Here is a 20,066-nt window from a genome sequence, read left to right as displayed (position 1 = left end):
GCAGTACCTGTATTTCTGCAGCAATCACAAGCCCAAGGAATGAATCAAAGATTTCAGCTAGTTCTAAATGAGTCTTGTGGGTCTTCTAAAAACATTTAGGGGTCAAAAAAGTTAGAATTTACAATAATTTCCTTTTATTAAACATGTAAGTAACTTTGTATGAAGATATAATCTCCTTGCCTGGACACCCTAACACATGTTAAAACACCCCTGGAAGCTGTATGTCACTTGTCTGTGGATTTTGTTTTTGCCATTATAGCAATATCTATTTTTAGGGTTGACAGTGATAATCACTTAATCCAAGAATCCGTTCTGACCCCGAATGACAGACTGGTTTTGCAACAGCAAATCTCACATCAAAAAGTCAGACCAGAGAAGTCAAATAGCATGTCACTGCCTTCCCGCTCTTGATTTATTTTTTTTTTAATGGCAAAAGAAGTCTGGCCAAGTAGCCTGGCATCAGAGGACCTAGCAAGAGAGGATGTTGCAAGAAATCCCTGCCATCCTATTGACTGATAGTACACAAGATGCAAAGAAATTGAAATATCTTTAGAAAAATAGACACGGTTTCATTTAACAAGGAAGAGGTCTCTCCTTAAGGAATTACTTCAGCTCTTCAGATAAGTGAGGAACATGAGTCAAGCTCATTTAAACTGTTCTCATCAGACAATGCCATAAATACAAAGCTCTGTCATGGCAACATGTGAACACTGACAAGTGTATTCAGGGTTTGTTTGTCTGAATTATGTTCAATGATTTCCATTGCTGCTTTTGTGCACTCCTCAAGATGCAAATGGCTTGCCTGCCATCACATTTTGGCTTCTTTCTGTACATCCCAAATGTTTTTATCTTCTTTTCTGGATAGCTGCAGAGGTAAAAAGGATACTTAATTCCATTAAATGTCAGTTTATTAAATCCAAAAAATACTTTAAAAAAAATCCATTTCAGTACTTTCCAATATCTACACCCAGACCCAAAGATGAAAAGAATGAGTCATTTTAAGATTTGTAGTTTGACTTTTTAACCAACATCTTACATAGCAAAGTTGTGTGTAAACTGAAAGTGTAAATGCTGCCTTGCCAACTGACAGCATCTTTTTTTATAAACGTCTACAAATTTCCATTTATTGCTAATAGTGGAGTAGGGATTGTTGCAGGTCTCCAGTTTATTAAATTCCAGTGGTTTTTTCCTGCAAGTGCTGGACAACTTCAGTAGCAACAGTAAAGTGCAAGTTTTGTAGAGTACTGTTGAGCCATATGGTGCCCTCTGTGAATAATCCATGTACTCTCTGACAACCCTCCACCTTCCCCTGGATTCTGAAGGCCCTCAGCCACTATCTCATTAGGCCTCTGGATATTTAAGCCAAGTGCTAAACCAGCCACCAACAGTGTGTAGAGTCTGTGCCTCTTGGTGGAGAAGAGATATTATGAAGTCAGAATCAACACTGTCTCTACTTTTGGCCACTGACTTGGGAAACGGATCTAATGCTGGGATGCAGATGGTGAAGATGAACTTGCACACAATGTGACTGGAGAGCGGACACAAGGAAGTACACCAGAAGGCCAGATTCCTAGGACATGACTTCTGCTATGAACCAACACAGTAAACACCTTTCTCTCAGTGGCTGGAGTCCTCATAGTTACTTATTTCTCACATCTCATGCACCCAAACAGAGAAAGTAGCTCATACTCGTGCCTCAACTGCTCTTCATGATTTTGAATACTAAGACCTAGTTAGGAGAGCTGCTGATGGAAAAGCCAAACAGAACCTGGACACCAGATTCACGGATTCATCTGCCAAACAAACGATGGTCACCAAAAGAACAGCAATACAACCAGAAATGGAAATATGCTGAGGGGAAAAACACGTTGGTTGCTTTAGCTGAAAACACAAATGTTCCCAAAGGAGAACAGGGCAGCTGGGGATGCTCTTGCCACCGGCTGTCCAGCAGAGCACAACAACACGTATCTGTCACTGTGAGACAATCTCAGCAGGATCAGACAGGGAGCATAACGCCTTGCATGGTTTCTGAAGGAAATTCAATGTTCATCAAGGAAACCCAAGTTGACATCTGGGTTTTAAATACCTCAGCAAGGGAACACAGCAAAGAACTGAAAGAACTGCAGCTAAGACAGTGCTGAAGCTAGATCCACCTTAAGCATGTCTAAAGGGCTTTGATGGAATCCTTCAATATAAATAATTTCAGGCTGGCACAGCTGAATTTCTACATGTCTTTTGAAAGAAAAACTGTGATCAGTGGAAAAAAGCTAGGACATATGCCACTGACTAAATCTAAAACTTAGTACACCAACAACAGAAGTGGGGAGATGTAGCCGAAGTGTTTTTCACGAACAATGGAGATGTAGCTGCTGTCATAAACTCAGACTCTTTGATGGGAAAAAAGGACGCCAAATGGTCTGACCACCGATCACAGAGAAAGACTGATATACAATCCAAGAAAGACTGATACACAATACAAACAATGAAAGAGTTAAAAGATGGTAGGGTTATCGAATATCAGCCTGCACAGCTTAATGGAAAAGATTTTGTAAAAAGATGTAAGAAATAATTTCACTAAAATACATGTTGCCTAATAAACATAAAGATTCCCTCACACAGACTTCTATAAAACTGCTGATTTACAATCACATTAGACTCAGAAATCAGCATACCCAAAAGAAACAGTGCAACACATTAGATTAATACTGGCTTATAAATATGAAAAAAAAAAAAACTGTTGGGAAAACATGACCGGATAAGGTAAATCCATATCTGTTCCTGAGCCACTGCTAAAGGAAGTTTGAAATAAAAGACAAATTCAATGGTGTAAGTCTCTAAGACTGACTTACTGTAAGACAAAAGCAGTGGATAATGATTAGCCAGTAAGTCAAGTTAATATTAAATATTACTTTTTTTAAGTTTATGCTATGCTATATATTCACAATTATATTACTGCTTAATTAACATTTCCTTCTATATAATTACTATCCCACCTAGCACAAAGAATGGCTTACTAAACACAGCCTTCAACATTCCTTTTTGTCTTCACCCTTTACTGTATGGTTGTAGGGCTAGCTTCTGGCCCACATGGCCTGAAAGTGTAGTTCTATTTTCTGTGTTTCCTGTATTTTTGTAATTTGTTGCAAATATAGTAAGAGTTGCTTGCAAATAATAATCTTCACAGTACTACTGCGAGAGAAGCCTAGAATCATAATTTTATAGGGGAAAAAATTATGGTCAAATATCTCCCAGTTTCAGAAATCCAGCTTGAGAAGGCCAGGCCCAGATCTACTCAAAACCCAGACCTAACTACAAAAGTTACTTTCAGAAATGCTGAGCTGTCCTCAACTACACAATGAAATGGAAATAATTCACACTGAGCATTCAAAAAACCACGGAACTAGTATCCGCTTACTGAAAACTGACACAAGGAAATTGTCCAGCATCAGACAATAAGCAGTAGACACATTTATCTCAAACCTGCAATCGCCTTGATCGTAAGCATCTTTTTGCTTTTCTCTTTCATTAACTCTAATTGTTCCAACTTTAACAAACAGGGCCACAGTGTGACAAATAAAAAGCCTCCTTTACTAGCCACTGATTTGTTACCAGGGCCACAACCTACATATACTGAATGAGGTGAGAGTGATGTGGAAAAATACTACACAATTGTGTACTAATGCTATCCTGTAATACAAAAGTACGAGAGCTAACTTTTAAGCCCTTAATGATTTTTGGTTTAGTAGATATTATGGTGAAATGTTTGGGGGGGGGGGGGGGGGGGTGGTGGTGGTGTTAAAGCTGTTGGAAAAAAACCATAATTTCTTTCATGTTGGCCTGCATTAAACCCAACGTCAGCTGTAAGCAGGACTGCAATCTGTAGACATGCAGCACAGAAACCCACTATGAAAAGGTGTAGGTAACACTTTGCAGTGGTACATCTTCCTTCTTTAGCACAGCTTACTACAGAGGAATTTGTAACTGGTATTTAGAAACTTACTGATAGCAGAGAAATCACGGATTCAGCACCTGAATTACATAGAAAAATATTGTCCGGTAAATACAACCCACTCTGCCTGCCTGCAATCTGAACTTTAACACGTCAGCAGTTTATTAGGAGGCAGCGGGGGAATGAGACAGATAAACTACTTAACTGTGGCCCCTAAGCTCTTCTGTTAATTCACACATCTTAAGGCTGAAGGCTGCACAACTCATTCTAAACAGGTTCGCTCTTCCCACCTGCTCTCTGAGCATCAGCAGGGATGATAAGAACAACCTATTAAAAAACACAAGTTAGCTCTTGCACAGAAGACCATTAGGAGAAAAAAAACGGAGTAGCCCTTACCACACTCAAAGCACCAGTCATTCTGCAGAACAGCACTGTACAAGCGACGGCTGAATTTGGAAAGTAATGCCACCAATCTCAACCCTCAAAAAAAACACTCTTAAAAGCATCATCTAGGTAAGTCTGGGTGGATTTTCACATCAGCAGAATGTAGCATTTATCTGCCATTTTGGCAAGCTCCCTATCACATTTCTAGTTTCTACAACAACAGACTTATTTCCTCAATGAAGGCTAAAAAAAAGGATGAAAAAATACTTATTTCCTTTACTATCTCATTTTCTCAAGCATCTCAATTCAATTTCTCTGAAAAAAAAACCTTTCAAAAATAATTCAGCCTGAGACAGACCACTGAAAATGGGAAGTTGCACAGTGGAAGAAGTAGTAACCTATAAAACAACTGAGAAGTAAAAAAAAGATACATATGTATCTGTTTTGTGGAAAATGTTAGGCAACCTTAAGTACAGGTGGTACACTCTGAGCCAGCTATAAGAAAGAAAGGCAAGTTACACAAAGCGATCCAATGCTTCTAAATTGGGACTCCTCCAATCATGCATCTCAATACAGCCAAATGCAAGGTCAGACATCTAGGAACAGAGAATAGAAGTCACACTTACAGGATGGAGAACTGAACCCTGGAAGTCAGTGACTCTGAAAAGAACAACGGATCATATTGGATAATCAGCTTAACCTGAGCTGCAGCCAGCTTCCGTGGCAGAGTCCAGAAAGATATCTTGGATATTTACACAACAAAGCACCAAGCAGAAATGAAAACGAGGTACTATCTCTGCAAACATCATTGCTGGAAAAGTGCTACTGGAATATCCAGCGCTTGTCATTTTACCACCACAAAAAAAGATATTGAAACAAAGAAACATTCAGAAAAGAGTCACCAAAAAACAAACCAACCATCAGAGAAATGCCCTCATAATGAGAATTCAGAAGTTAATTTCATTTGCTCAAGAAAAGCTTAAGCTATGGCCTCTAAGTAGCTATAGCAAAAAACAGAGACCTTGCTAACTGACTAGACAATGAAATAAAAGCAAACAACCTGGACCCAAAGCTAGTCAAATTTGTACAGTAAAGGTACATACTTTCAAGTTAGGATTAAGATTAACTGAAACTATTTGTTAACATAATTAATATTTCATCACCTTAAGCCTTCAAAGCAAGATTACATCTTTGTTCAAACAAAAGTTATGGACCTCATGTGGAAATTAGCGAGTCAAATGTTTGGTCTGTGCTTTACGATGATCTCTTTGGGCCTTAAAAGAATATTCACCTACTCTGTAACAAACTCAGAGAACAAACTATAATTTTCTCTGTAGAGCACAAACTATAATTTCCACTCATGCTTTATCTTCAGGAGAAATAAGCACGAACTTCCCATCCCTAGAGCAATTTTTTAAACAAAGCTTCTTGAATTCCTCAACACAAGAGAAAAATATTAACCCATCAGAGATCAAAATGCATTACCCCATTGGCTGTGGTTAAATACATCATCTCCAGAAAAAGAAAAATACAATACTTGCTTAGATATCTTAAGACATGCTAGGTAGAAAGGAACTGTTGTGCAAAACTGCCAAACGCTACATTTCCTGTAAAGGCTTTCTTACAGGACAGCCTTATTCCTTTCTGGGGAAGGAAAAAAACCAAAACAAAACCAAACCAACCCCTCCCCTACACACAAAAAAAAAACCCAAACAAAAAAACCCTACAAACCACCCACCCACACACAACAAACCCAACACCATTCTTAATCTGTACCTGTTCCTGCACATCTTCAAACTCTGAACTAAGCAGCTCTATGAAGATGGGGACGGCTCCTGCTTGGATCACTATTCGAGTCTGAAGGGAATTTCCCGAGGCAATATTTGTCAGCACCCACGCAGCTTCGAACTGTAAAACAAAATACAAAAGGAAGTTTACTAGAAGCCTTCTGGGCCACACCAAAAATTAAGACTAGAAGTCTGTAAAAGACAGAAGGAACTGATGTAGGGAAAGCGTGAGATATTAACACAAACAATTTTCAAAGTAGGAATCAGAATAGTTAAAGTTACCAATATCATTTGAAATAAAAATTTGCAGATCTTTATGCGAATAACATCAGGTTTGCTGTGTTTTTCAAATATTGTTTTTTGCGATGCGATTATATTACCTTTGGCCTGTTCTACTGCCTTTCATTACCAGCTAAGAACCTATACACACAAAAATGAGTCTTCCCACAAGACATCAGATACCTGCATTCACTGAATCAGCAATGATCTTCCTGAAGATGCATGAAAAAGACATTGTTTGACAAAACTTTATAGATATAAAGCAAATAAAAGCCACTAAAAAACCCCACCACCACAACAAAAACAAACAAAAAACCCCAAAATAAATTAAAAAAAAAAAAAGGAAAGGAGGTTTCAAAAAAACCCAAACAAGTTTGCTGTAGTTGCAGAATTCTACCAGACTGTGATCACAAAGTACTTCTCTCCAACTCTTGTGATCGGTATTACTGTCAAGAATTATTAGTGCATGATGATTTATTCAAGACTTGAAGCAAAACTGAGATCCTGAATTAACACTTTGCATCTTTTGATTTAGCTGTTTCTGCAATTAATTTTTATTTTAATCTTAACTTGTGAAAGCATTAACTTTTTAAGCTGAAATGCAAATGTTAACACTACCTGATACAGAACTCAGAAAATATAGATTCTAAAAATCTAGATTTCTGGTAGATTTCTGCATGCTTTTCAGTCCAAAAATTATTACAATATGCTAGCAAATTTAAATCCTATCAGATACATTCAGAAACTAGAGAATGAAAAGACTTGTAAAAGTTGAATGAAAAGGCAAAAAATCAACAAACAATAAAACTGGAAAGTTGTATGCTATAAATGACCAACTTTGATATTACTAATGAATTTTATTAAACTGATGTTGATCTGGCAGTATTCCAGTGAAAGTCCTGATACACTTCCCAAGACTAGCTGTCTCTGAAGAGCAGCAAGAACTTACATTTAGGATTTATTAATAAAAGCACCTCCTGCTAAAGGGACATACATATTCCTGAAATGGGCCTGAAATAAGAACTCAACAATTAAGCCTATGCTTGTAAGGCTTCTGATTTCCAAGTGTTCTTAATTATTAAATATTTTAGTTTTTAAAATACAATTCTGCCCTCCTGATGAACTAAATTATCTTCTGGTAAGATGTGATCAGAATAAACAATTCCAAGATATATCGTTGTAATACACAAGGAATATGGGCTGCAATAAAGTAAACGCACACAATGCCAAAGCTGCAACACTCATCATTAACGAACCAGAAGCAAAACTCCCAGGCCAGAGCTTAAAGCCAATATAAAATGTATTTGCTTTCCTGTAATTTTACTTTCTCTGAGGTGAGTATCCAGTGTTTTGTGATGCAATATAACAGGATTATTAGTCATCTCAACCACAGAGGTTTCTTACTCATGTTTTAGAACTTGCCCTTTGGCTTCCACCAGGATGGCTGCTACCAGGTTGGACTATTCTCAACTCAGACTCACACCTTCTCCAGTCATACACCCATGACAAAGTAGAAACCCTATGCATGAAAAGATTAAAATTTAAGACCAAATAGCAGGTCTTGCACAAATCTGTACTTTCTTCAAACATTTATAAAGTAAGTTTTGATTTTGAGCTAATTATCTCCCCATCTTTCGTAGAACAAAGTTCTGTAAAACTGAGCTCCTCCCAACATCTCACTAGATTCAAGCGTGAATTAGATGATGCCCTTGCGTGAACACCACTTAACATTTCAGATGGTGTCAGTTACAGAAAGGTTAGCTAAGAGACAGCTTCTCTCCTCCATCCCCACTCTGGACACCTGATGCTCCAGGACCTATAAACTAAAGAACAGCCACATGCAAATGGTAAAGGACAAAAAAAAAACCTTCATCATAATTAAAATTAATTGACAGGAAGAAAATCTCATCCAAGGAATAATCTTGGTATCTCTGTGGCACTGTTCTTTTCAGATTTCCCACTCCATCACAAGAAGATTTTGCACAAGACAAGTTTACTTGTTCATGTATGGGTTTAAGTGATCACGGAGAAGGGCGTTTTTCTAATTCTTGAAATCGCTTGAGTAAAAATTGGGACAGAGGAATTCCAGACAAATCCTTCCTACCACTGATACCAGAACCCCAGTTTTTAATGTGTATATTCCATTGACAACACAGAAGAAAAACAGAGCATAAAGTCACACAAAATTCCCAAGTTCATCAACACGGACCTATAGTACCTAAGCACAAAAATACTTCAGCATTTCCAGGATTAGTTGAAAATCCTTTCCTTCTACAGCTAGGCTAGAGTCAGGAATGCCTAAAATGGTGAGCTCAAAATCTGTACCTGTGCCAGGAAACACTTTCGGAAACACTGACAGAGTAAAAACAAATACTAAAGAGCGAGGTCAAGGGGAAATTCCTAACATATCACAGCAAAAAGTTCTACCTGCAGACCCTAAACTGCCAAGCAGGCAGACAGGTTTGGCAAGAAGGAGGAAAATTAAGCAGTTGGAATGGAGTATCAAAAGCAATGTACTCAGGTTTCAATGTTTTGTTACAAACTCTTTATGACAAGCTTGGAAGTTTCAACTTTGATTTTTGCAAAGAAAAAGCAAAGATCAATACTACATGTTACATCAGTAAAGCCATGATGATTTGACTCAGTCTACAGTTGCTTGTGAAGTTTTTTAAACTCAAGATGTATCTGCATTTGAGGAAGTATCTTCTACCCTTATTTTCCCTTCCTATTCAAATACATCCTTGAAGTATTAGGAGCTTGTTTCCCTGCATCTGCCTGTCTTAGGCTCCCATGCTAGCACCCTATGAAGTAATAAAAGGTATTCAATTTTTTTTTTAAATATCCAATCGCTTAGAAACTTTTCACTGGAGTTGCAAACCAACTGGCTTAAATCTGATACATACTCTTAGTTACTGTCCTCAGACTCCTCAAAGATAGCCAACAGAACTCTGGAATCATATAGGTATCAGTTTGAAAAATAATTCCTATAAATTATACCTCTTCTTTAATGTGTAAGGAGAAAAAAAAATGCCAATGTTTCGCATCTCTCCACTCACCAAAATTTGGATTTCACATGGGCATTAGCAACTTTGTTGCCTTATGCGTTTTGAAAGAACACTGATCCTAGCCTATATAATGTATCTAATGGTTACCTGTTAACTTTTTCCTTTCACTAGATAATTCTTTTTTTTTTTTTCATTTTCTACTAGCCCAGAAGAAAGAACTTAGATAAGAAAAAAAAAAAAAAAAAAAAAAAAAAGAGATAGCTGGAAATGAGACAAAGCTCCGAGAAGCAAGTCCAAGATGAATTAACCACCACTGAAGCAGACACAGTTTAGTTCTTCAAACCAGAGCAAGTAAGCTTCAAGGCTTCTGTGTTTATCTAATTTAAACTTGGTTTTTATTTCATTAGAAATTTAAGTTATAATTCTAGAGATTTAAAACCATCTTCCATTAGTACAAAAAAGACAAACACTGAAGTTTAGTTTAATAGCTTTTCATCTGTTGAGGTCTTAAACACTTTCTTACATGACAAAGTGTAAAGATCCCACCCTAGCAACCACACAATGCATCTCAAACATATCTCTCTACCCCCGTCTCCAAAGGTCTTGCTAGAAACTCTGAAGATAAAAAAGCTTTTTAACCTAGTAAAAAAAATGAAAGTACAGCTAATTAAACAAATCACTGATTTTTTTTTTTCCTAATCTGCATCACCAAATGCCTTTGTAATATAGGAAGATACATTTATTTTTCTGTACCTGTAATGTACAGTTTTCTTTTCGTTTGAGGAACTCCACAAACCTGGCCACCACTCCTGGTGTGCTTATGACTTCATCTATTGGGGGATTTGGTTCTATTTAAAACAAAAAGTAAAGTTAGATACAATTCATTTTTTTGTAGGGAAATTCTCAAATTAGTGCATCAAAATAATATTCAATGACATACTGACTCCTCTTTTCTAAGAGTGTTTTCTTTTTCTATACAATACTGCTTTACCTTTACTAAAAGACAAAGGATTCCCATCTGTCACTGTAAGAAGACTACAGCCTAAATTCTGAGGTAATGAGCTAACATTACTCAAAACATTTACGCACTCGGTAATTTAGGCAGACCAACTTCACAGCAGCAGTTCTGTGAAGTCACTCTGGCATGCAGACATGCAGAGAAACTTGGGTATATCAGCATATTTAAGCCATAGAGATACTGCCTACAATATTAAAGAGTAGACATCACATCTGCATCACCTAGCAGTTATCTACAGATTTCAAGAAAAAAGCTACTATTACACACACCTAGCTGATACTTTGCAAAACAGAGTTTCATCCAGAAATTTCTGTACAAAACTCAATCTTTATTGCTGTCAAAGTAGAAACATATGCCAGGGACACTTCTACATTTTTCTCCAAGTAATTTCAGTCCTTACCTTTAGAAAGAAGCTTTCGGAACTTCTGGGTAGCTGAAAGCTGCTGTTCTGGACTATTGGAGAAAATCATCTCAATCATATCAGAGGTGATGACTGCACTCTAGGATTCAGGTGGGGGAGACAATGACAGTGATAGAGAAAATTGGGAAAACAAAATCTGGGATTAGTGGCAAAAACGTTACTTTTGCTACACTGGTATCAAGTTCATCTCTTACTGAGTAAAAATCTAGATAAGACCATCATGGAAACAAATGAGCCATCACACATGTACATCTACATATGCAGCATCACTCTTACATGTAGCCTTTCTTTTCTGGAAGCCAAAATTCAGATTTTATTTCAGATATGGTAAGAAAATTACTCTTCAGAATCTCTCACCTGTACTTTCTTCCCCTTTTTTCTATCTCCCCTCCTCTAAAATAAATGTAAAATTGTCAGCTTCAACAAAAGGCAGTTTAAATTGTAATAGCAATTACTGTTATACAAGAACACCACTTTGATTACACTATTATTTAGATTTCTGCAACATGTACATTTTGACTCATTCTCTTACACCAAAATGTACGAGACCTGTCATTTTAGAAGAGCTGGCAAACCTAATGCTTGTCACCATAATCAAGTAAGAGTATTAAATTTTCCATAATACTGATGCTTTCCACTAATACAGCTAAATTAAATCAGTAATCTTTCTAACGCCAGGTAAAAACTGACAGTCTGTTCATCACACATGTAGATCCCTGTAAAGCAGCATGAGGAAAGTCAGATTTTTTCCTTCCACTTCTGATCTAAACCCTTAGATAGATCTGATTCAAACCCCTAGATAGACAGGGAGACAGATGACAGTGCTGAAAATACTTAAGCTTTGTCTGTAACAGCTAGCAGCTCCAACTGTTAAAATCCTGAAATTAACGACATTTTAGTAAACTGTAGTATCTATCTCATTTACCTTTTACTGTCTATTCATTTCATATAAGCTTCTACACAAATGATTAAATGGTATTTAGGACTTGTCTGACATTCAAAGACTATCTTGAAGAGCAAAACAATATATTCTATCAGTGATCTACCACACTGTTTATAGGCATTCTATTTCACAGTAATCTTCAAGGTAAACTTCAAGCACCAAGAGAAACCAAGCCCAGCCTGATTTCTATGAAAACATCATTTGCATACTCTGAATACAGACACAAGTGTGAAAATCAGCAGTTAGACATAAGTGAGGACTGCACTTCCCTTAAACCTCTGTTACAGCCTGAATTCCTTACTGTTTTTCTTTCCAGGGACAGGACTGTGGCAAAGAAACAGGGAGAAAGCCAAAAAGTCTAATTTCCACTTAAGTTTTTTCTGTAGGATGACATTCCAGCTTGGAAAGCAGTTTAAGGACACAGGCATGTAGATAAGCTAGGTCTAGCTGTGCTTCCCACACCCTGGCTAAAAATGGTGCCACTTGAAAGTCTACTAACAAAGTTTTCCACTGAGCCCCTTTTTACTTTGTAAATTGCAATAACACAGTGCCTGGTTTGTATTTTCATGTTACAAGCACTATGAATTTCAGATTTAAAAAAACCCAACACCTCTGGGCAACAGTTGATAAAATCACCTATAATGGCAAACACCAAAACCAGGAAGTAACCAGCCTGTCTGGAGCCATGATGGTTTAGTTCATTCTCTTGAAAGCATATCCACTGAGCAACCACTCACTCTTATCCACAAGATTTTTCTCTCCTGCAATCTGTTTCAGGGCAGTACACTGAGACAGGTGCTTAAGAGCTGTCCCTAAGCGCTCTGCATGCCAGTTTTCACATTCTCCTGGAATTCCATTCCCCTCAAGTCACTGCACAACAGGCCCACCCCTTTCAACAAACATCATATTCCTTTCTGATCACTTACAGAAGTCATCTCCATGTTGTTCATCTGAGCCTCATGGAAGCCACCATCTGACATCACTTCCTCCTCCGCTTCTTCCTCAGCTGTTGCAACATTTCGGCGTTTAAACAACTAAAGAGAGAAAGTATTTAATACATATTATGCAGCCAATATACACAGCACGTCAAGTTAGGCTACAATAAAAACAATATATGCTATCACCTGAAAAAAACTAGTATACTGGCTACAGGACTCCTCCTGACAGTAAACAGAGAAAGTTTAGTCATGTAGTAAATGAAAGCAGCAATGTGCTAGAATATTGGTTCCCGACATTTCTGAAAAATTCTCACCGATATTCCCTCTTCACCATTCCCCTCCATCTACGAACTATCTCTAGCTTCCAGACAACTGCTTCATTGCAGACGATGCTGGGGCTCAAAGACCTGAAAAATTGCCGGGTATAACAATGTCTGCAGAACACCTGCAGAGGCTGGGGTAACCAAGTTGCAGTGGCAAAAAGAGAGCTTTGGAGGGTGATCACATGGGACTGAAATTATACCGGGGTGAACAGAGTTTCATTGCTACCACTTCGAGAAGGTACCCAGTTTGAGATGTCAGGAGGAGAGCTGGAGAGGCTAGTTAAGTCTCCTCTTAATCCAGCTGTCTCCCTGGAAGAAACATTAGCAATGACAAGTCTGCTCTAGGGGTACTGCCTGGCCTGCCGAGTTCGGGAAGCGAGCCTGCAGCTCTGCACCACATCAGATTTGCACCACCGCAGACAGGCAGGACAGAGCCCCGACACAGACCTGCTGTTACTCTTCTCCAGAGAAGATGGGGAGGAAACAGTACGCCAAACTGCTACATCTACAGCAACCCTAGGTCAGTGATGGGCATCCTTATGGAATGGTATTTCTTCCAACCTACTGTATGTGCTCAAATACAATCTTAAACCAAAATTTACACATTGCCAAGTTATGTGAAAATTCATAAGCCCAAGGTTGGTTTTGTGGGGTTGTTCAGCTAAAAAAAAATAACAAGCCAAAAACAAAACCAAGGGGAATTTAAACAAACTCCCATGAGCTACGTGCCAAATACACAGAAGTACCTGTACAAGGTCTGAAATTATAAAGCTGCAGGCTCTGCTTTCAACTCCACTTCTGCTCCACTGTTAGTCCAGATAGGACTAACAATTTTCCTTAACAGAAGGAAATACTGCCACACACTTTATCTAGCCAACCTGTTGTAATCAGGTCCAAGAGAGGTCAAGAGGCATACACTAGACAGAAAATGACTCATCATTTTCCTAATTCAGTAATGGCTTTGCAAACAAGACCAATATTCTGTGCTACTAGTAGCATATCTGGAAACAATACCTGCAGATAGTGAGAAAAATCAACATGAAATATTGCAATTCCCTCCCAGAACCCTCCCCACCTGTCCTTGGAAGCATCTGGTATTGACACTGTGAAAACCATCTTAAACAGATCAGACAACAGACCTGATTTACCATTCCAAACAAAAGCACATTACTATCTTCATTCTCACTCCAGAAACCTCAACATTGATGAAAAAGGCTTCATTGTAACTTTGTTTAAAATCGAACCAATCCCTTAAAGCTTCCAATGAACACAACTAAGAAAAGGAAGATCTGTCCGGTGCTACCCGTTTTTATCAGAAGATGGTTTTCACCATGTCTCTGCCACTGCTGCTGTTTCCTGATGAAACCCGCAGAACACCTGCCACTTCGCAAAGGGAATGAAGCAGTAAGAACTAGGGAAGACATGAGCAGGTAGAGAAGCTTTGTTCCCAAGCATTTTTCTCAATCATTTTATTTACAACATGCACCAATCGCACCACTGTAGGTACCACCTTTACAGGCATAAACATAGTGTGAACTTTTGTAAATTCATAAATGAACTGAAACTTAAAGATAGAAAACTAAGAAGAATTAGGTCAACAAAATACTTCTTCCATCAAGAAAATCATCACTGCAACTTATAAAGACTTGGTCAGACCTTCTCCTCCTTCAGTTCTAGCTGCATTCTTGTCAACCCAGCTTGTCACTCTTTGAACAGGGATTAAAGCCACAAGTCAGGTAGTAAAAAAAAAAAAAAAAAAAAAAACACCACGCCAAAAACAAAAACACAGACCACAAACCAAAACCATAAACAAAAAACAAAACAGGAGTTCCTCAATCACCCTAACTGCAAGGTCAGACAGCTTTATTCAAATCACCTTTAAGCTGCTCTGGCCAAGCTTATACCGAAGCAAATGAGCAGCATGCACTTTTAAGTTTTGTAAAGCCTGCAGAAAAATCAGTAAAGTCTGCAAGTGACTCTGATTTCAGACTGACAATGTATGAACTTGGAAGGGAAGCAACTAAGAAGGGACTTGGGAGAAGCGAAGAGCCAGAACAGGGGAAGACAAGACCGTTTAAGGACTGGTTACCATTATCACAACTGTAGTACAGTACCTGTTCCTCTCTCTTCTGCTTTCGTAACTGAAGACCTTCTTCCTCTCGCCTGCGACGCATCTCATCAGGGTTTAGAGATTTGTTCTTGTAGCTTTTCAGTCGGAAATTCTCTTTTCCTGAGGTCGTCATGATTCCTTTACAACAAAATTTTTAAAAGAAGTCAGAGAAGAACTACTCTTCCAACAACACGTTATTTTATATTCTGTCTCAGTCTCTGTAGCCATGCATTTCCAGCCACTGCCCCTCTATACCCTGTCAATTAATTTTCAATAGCTTAGAAGACGCAAAGCAAAATTTCACAGAATTGTCACCTCAGCGTGCCAGTTGTTCACATCAGAGCAACAAACTTTTATTTTGCTCTCTGAGGCTGCAAGGTATGAGTTAAGTGTAATATTAAGAATGAACTAAGATCTCTAAGGCAGAGTATACAGTCTGGACTAAAAACAAAACTGCACCAATAAATCTTAATATTTCTTCACACAGGGAATTAGCCAAACTAATTATATGCCACTGCCTTCACTCAGAAGTGAAGGGGGTTTAGCTGCTTTTTAGCTTAATTCACTTTGCAAGTCAGTACAGGGGCTTTTTTGCACTCCAAATCCACATTTTAAGTTACTTCAACACAACCCTGTGTTTTATCTATCCAGACAACGCCTACAAGGAAAATGAAATGGAGAAGTTTTAGATGGGGATGGTTTAACCACTGAAAATGCTCACTGCTGCCCGTGATATTCTTGCCCTCCTCCCCACCCCCAGCCTCTAATCCCACTGCTGTTTGTGCAGAGGGGCCTTTTTTTAGTCCATGATTTCCAAGGACTCTGTCTTACGTAACTCAGTGGATCAGCATTTATAGCGACCTGTGATGATATTCACGTGCACAAAGCTGCACTTCGGAGTTACGTACCATAAAACAATAGCTACAAAGCTGTGTGGAAATACCACACTCCCCCTTAAACCAATGCGCTGTGGATCAGGGCTCTACTCTTAGCACTCCATTCTGCTGCTATTTCTCTCCTTACACCTCCCCTTTAAATCCAAAAAATGTTGGGAACCAAATTCTAAACATCTTGGTACTTCCATGTATCTTCATACAGATGCAGAATCTCCAACATGTTGTGAATACCTGCAGCTTTGCAATACAAAATTAACGCTCTATAAAAAGTTACTCTAAGGTAACTGAGGGCTTCTAAAGGTCTCTTCCAAATGCTCTAATGCGTTATATTAAATATGCTACCTACCTCAAATTCCATAAGCACAGAATCACCAGATGATAAATGATCTCCTGTGTACTTTTTACTTTAAAATGGAGCAACACAGGTGTAAACAGACTCTCAACAGCTTAGGTTTCCTATTTAAAATACAAATGTAGAATAAAGTTTACTCTAACCTCCTTTTCTTTCAGTTAGCACAAAGACTTTTAAAAGATTAAAGAAAAAAAGATATCCAAATGTGCTTCTTATTAGAGCCTCTTTTAAAGTTACTGCTACCTGACAACTGTTTGTAAGAATTCTGATCAGAACTGACTCACTGAAGACATTTCAGGCATCATGTCAAGCATTACTGTATTCTGCCAACTGAGATTTAGAAAACTGTTAAGAGAAAGAACTACTGTATTCAAGCTCAGTCAATCACAGATCACACTGAATGCAACATAAAAACCTAAGCAGATCAAGCAAGTCATTCAGCAGCCTAATTCTGCCAAAAAGGCTCTTCCTGAAAGGGCTTTATTTGAAATAAAGGTCCTACAAAAAGATACACCTTAGAATGCCTTAAGCCCTCCATCATTCATAACAGCTTAGAGGCTCCTTTCTTCCTGTGTTTAGGTGCTTGAGCTTAAAGTCTTCGTGTTTCTTGCAATATGCTTGGCTATAGCATTTTCTTCCCATTTTTAGTTTAAGTGACTACTACCCGTACATTAAACATAAAAACTATTTGTGGAAGGCTTGGATTTTAACTGCAAAAAGAAGTTCAGTCTAACAAATAGTCAGAACACAACATTTCTTTTGTTTCGAAAACATTTTGAAAGAAATATTTATATATTCTACAATTAGCAAAATTAACTCGAACACCAGATGGACAACCATGAGCTAAAAGGACATGCCAGACAGGACATCGGCTTTGCAGCCAACCCTAGTCAATCTGCCTTTGAACAGGAACACGGGCACACACAACAGCCCAGATAAGATCTCAGGCCTTCCCTGACACGGTTAGCAATTCTCCATTTCCATCTGAAAAACATCATCTCAGACTCATATTATATTTGCCTATATTTGGGATTTCAGGTCTTTGATAGCTCCTGTGGTCATTTCACACCTTCACTTTCAATCCCTAAAAGTTCTTAACTTAAAGAAATCTTTGCCAGGGAACATCTTCATTTCGTAACACTGAATTTCACCTCATTTCTATTATGCAGCCCCTTCATATGACGTTCCAGAGTTTCTAAACATCAATGACACCGTCCAGCTTCATCATCATCAAGTTTCCTTAGCGTATTCTTCCTTATTGTACTTATTTACCTAGTTTCCCCTCAACTCCCAACCCGTATACTAATTGAGAGAAATTAATTTTGCTTCTGACTTCAGTAATAATTTTAATTTTCCTCTCAGAGCTCTATTAGCCCTCTCCTGTCACACTTTACATCATTGTTTCATTTATTGAAAATACAGGCACAGGATTTACTTAAATTCTGACTTTACTTCAACCCCTCTACCTAATGGCTTCACAAGCTTTATCTTCTATTTATTACACTCTTTAGAAGCCTAGCTGCAATTTCTAGCTATGCTCATTCCTGATTTTCAAAACAGCTCACTGCTGACTAACCCCTTCTATTTTCTGAGTAATCTGTATGCTTAAAATCCTTTTAAAGTAGTATATTGTGGTTTACCTGCGAGTAAAGCCTTTCTAGAAACTCCTACCACCAAATGACTGGGAAGACAGTTTCTTCTATTAAAAGTAAAAAAAATTAAGCTCCCTTCACTATTGAGAAGTTACCAATTCAAGTAATAATGAGTTCAATAATTTGAGAAGTTGAATCAAGAAGTTACCAAGTAGTAATGAGATCACCAATTTCATACTAGTCCCTCACTGATAGTAAATAAACAGAAACCCAACACATAGTAACGTATCCATTTTATATACCTGCCTACCTAACCTGTATAACCATTAAATCCCAAACTATTTTCTAAAAGCAGTTTTTGTAATATCCTTAAATCTCCTAAAATCATTACTATTTATCATTCTTTTACTGGTTCCCTGACTATCGGTGAAAAATTCAATGAGCCCATCAAGGATTTCATCTAACCCACACCTATTTCTAGCACCTTTGACCTATTCAGTGTGAGCACCCAAATTATTTTGTTTAGGACTGAAAATACAACAATCCTAAATTACTTGTTACAGTCATCCAAGGATTGTTTGCTGTAAATCAACTCTTCCATTTCTCAGGATGTAGCCTTTCCCCTAGACTAAACCACAGAGGCAAAACAACTCCGAATTGCCTGACTCATTTCTGCAGTTTTGTTGTGGCTTAACTGAGCATCCTTCACTGGCCACTTTAAATTCACCATTGGATAGCAAACCCTGGATCTTCTCTGCACGATCAAAATTAATGCTACTTCTGGTGAAAATCCGTGGTGGTTGCCATGGAAATGTTCTACCCATCTTTTCTTTCCTAAAGATAGCATAGTATTTTCCACATTTTTTGGATACTCCCAGCTACAGATAAAAACCTCTGGCAACCTGGTGAGGAGTTTCCAAGGTGTATTCTTTAGATTTTTGTGCAGCACCGTACAAACCCCATATGACACTTCCTCCTCCTCAGTTTCACTGCCATGAAAATGATCTTTAGTAAAATTAAAACCACAATCTATTCCTGGATGTCTACATTTCCCTAAGGAAATTATGATCCCCAAATTTTTTGCTGATCAAGACAAGGACTCTTCCTTTCTTCTAGAAACATGTGCTTGGAACACATCACATTTGGAAAAGTGCTGCATTTCTCCTTGCTCATCAGGTCAAAGAAATTCAGAGGCACTGGGAAAGGCAGAGTCACTTAGTGCAATGACCTGTCCTGTCCCAAGCAATCACCTAGACAGGAACAAAAATGAACTCCCTGCCTTCTTAAATCAGATATCGCTGTCACCACACTTAAGGGCTTTGCCAACAGGAATGCCATATGACTAACACTCTTGGATATTCCTCACATCAGAGGTATCCAGATGTAAAACTAAAGGCTCTACAAATCAAGACCTGCGTGATGTTATATATAATGCAAATGACTCAAACTAAGATTACCAAATACCCTGCTGATATTAAAGACTGTTAGAGACAAACTTTCCTTCTTTGGAATTTAGGGTGGGAAAGAGAGGGAGGGGAAAAAAAAAGTATTCCAGAAGTGTAGACCTGTACAAGAAGTTCTACCTTCCAATAGAAATATATCAGAAAAGGAAGACTTGAAAACAAAGGCAGACAAGGAGGTTGAAGAGAAATGGTGTTAGCCGTTAAAAAAGTTATCTTAAAGATGCCTGATCTGACATACTACTAGTCTGGTTTCCTAAGCTGCAGTTGCAGATGGAAAGGACTTACTGGAGGCATACTTAGCTCTACTACAGTCAAACTGCTGTCTCTTCTTCAGATTGTTGCCAGAAAGACAAGGGGAAAAAAACCATGTGGGGCTGTTAGCCCCGAAAGGACAACCTGCGTTGGAAACAGCACTCTCAACACAGTTCCAAGCAGTGAGAGAAGGTGGAATTATTCATGGTAAGAAATGGTTCAGCTACACTACAAAACCTTTACTTCAGTGGAGATCTATTTGCTTCTTGGCCCTGCCATAAGACTCTAGGCCTCCTAGAAAATTAAAGTTTCTTCACAATCATGCTTCTCAACATCACACCAAACATCTACAGC

The 20,066-nt window shown here is 38.2% G+C and overlaps 1 protein-coding gene across 1 annotated transcript in view; it reads right to left on the bottom strand.

The window, feature by feature from the left end:
* Positions 1-20,066, bottom strand: part of KPNA1 (karyopherin subunit alpha 1) — a 54,467-nt gene that overhangs the window by 26,525 nt on the left and 7,876 nt on the right. Inside the window, exons 2-6 of the mRNA XM_055712221.1 lie at positions 15,162-15,295; positions 12,713-12,820; positions 10,823-10,922; positions 10,158-10,252; positions 6,110-6,241 (exon numbers count right to left, since the gene is read on the bottom strand). Coding sequence (XP_055568196.1) covers positions 6,110-6,241; positions 10,158-10,252; positions 10,823-10,922; positions 12,713-12,820; positions 15,162-15,290 — 564 coding nt within the window. The 5' untranslated portion in view covers positions 15,291-15,295. The remainder of the gene's footprint in view (positions 1-6,109; positions 6,242-10,157; positions 10,253-10,822; positions 10,923-12,712; positions 12,821-15,161; positions 15,296-20,066) is intronic.

Source organism: Falco cherrug, chromosome 5, assembly GCF_023634085.1.
Source record: "Falco cherrug isolate bFalChe1 chromosome 5, bFalChe1.pri, whole genome shotgun sequence".
Classification (NCBI taxonomy): Eukaryota; Metazoa; Chordata; class Aves; order Falconiformes; family Falconidae; genus Falco; species Falco cherrug.
This window is presented reverse-complemented; position numbering and strand designations above follow the sequence as displayed.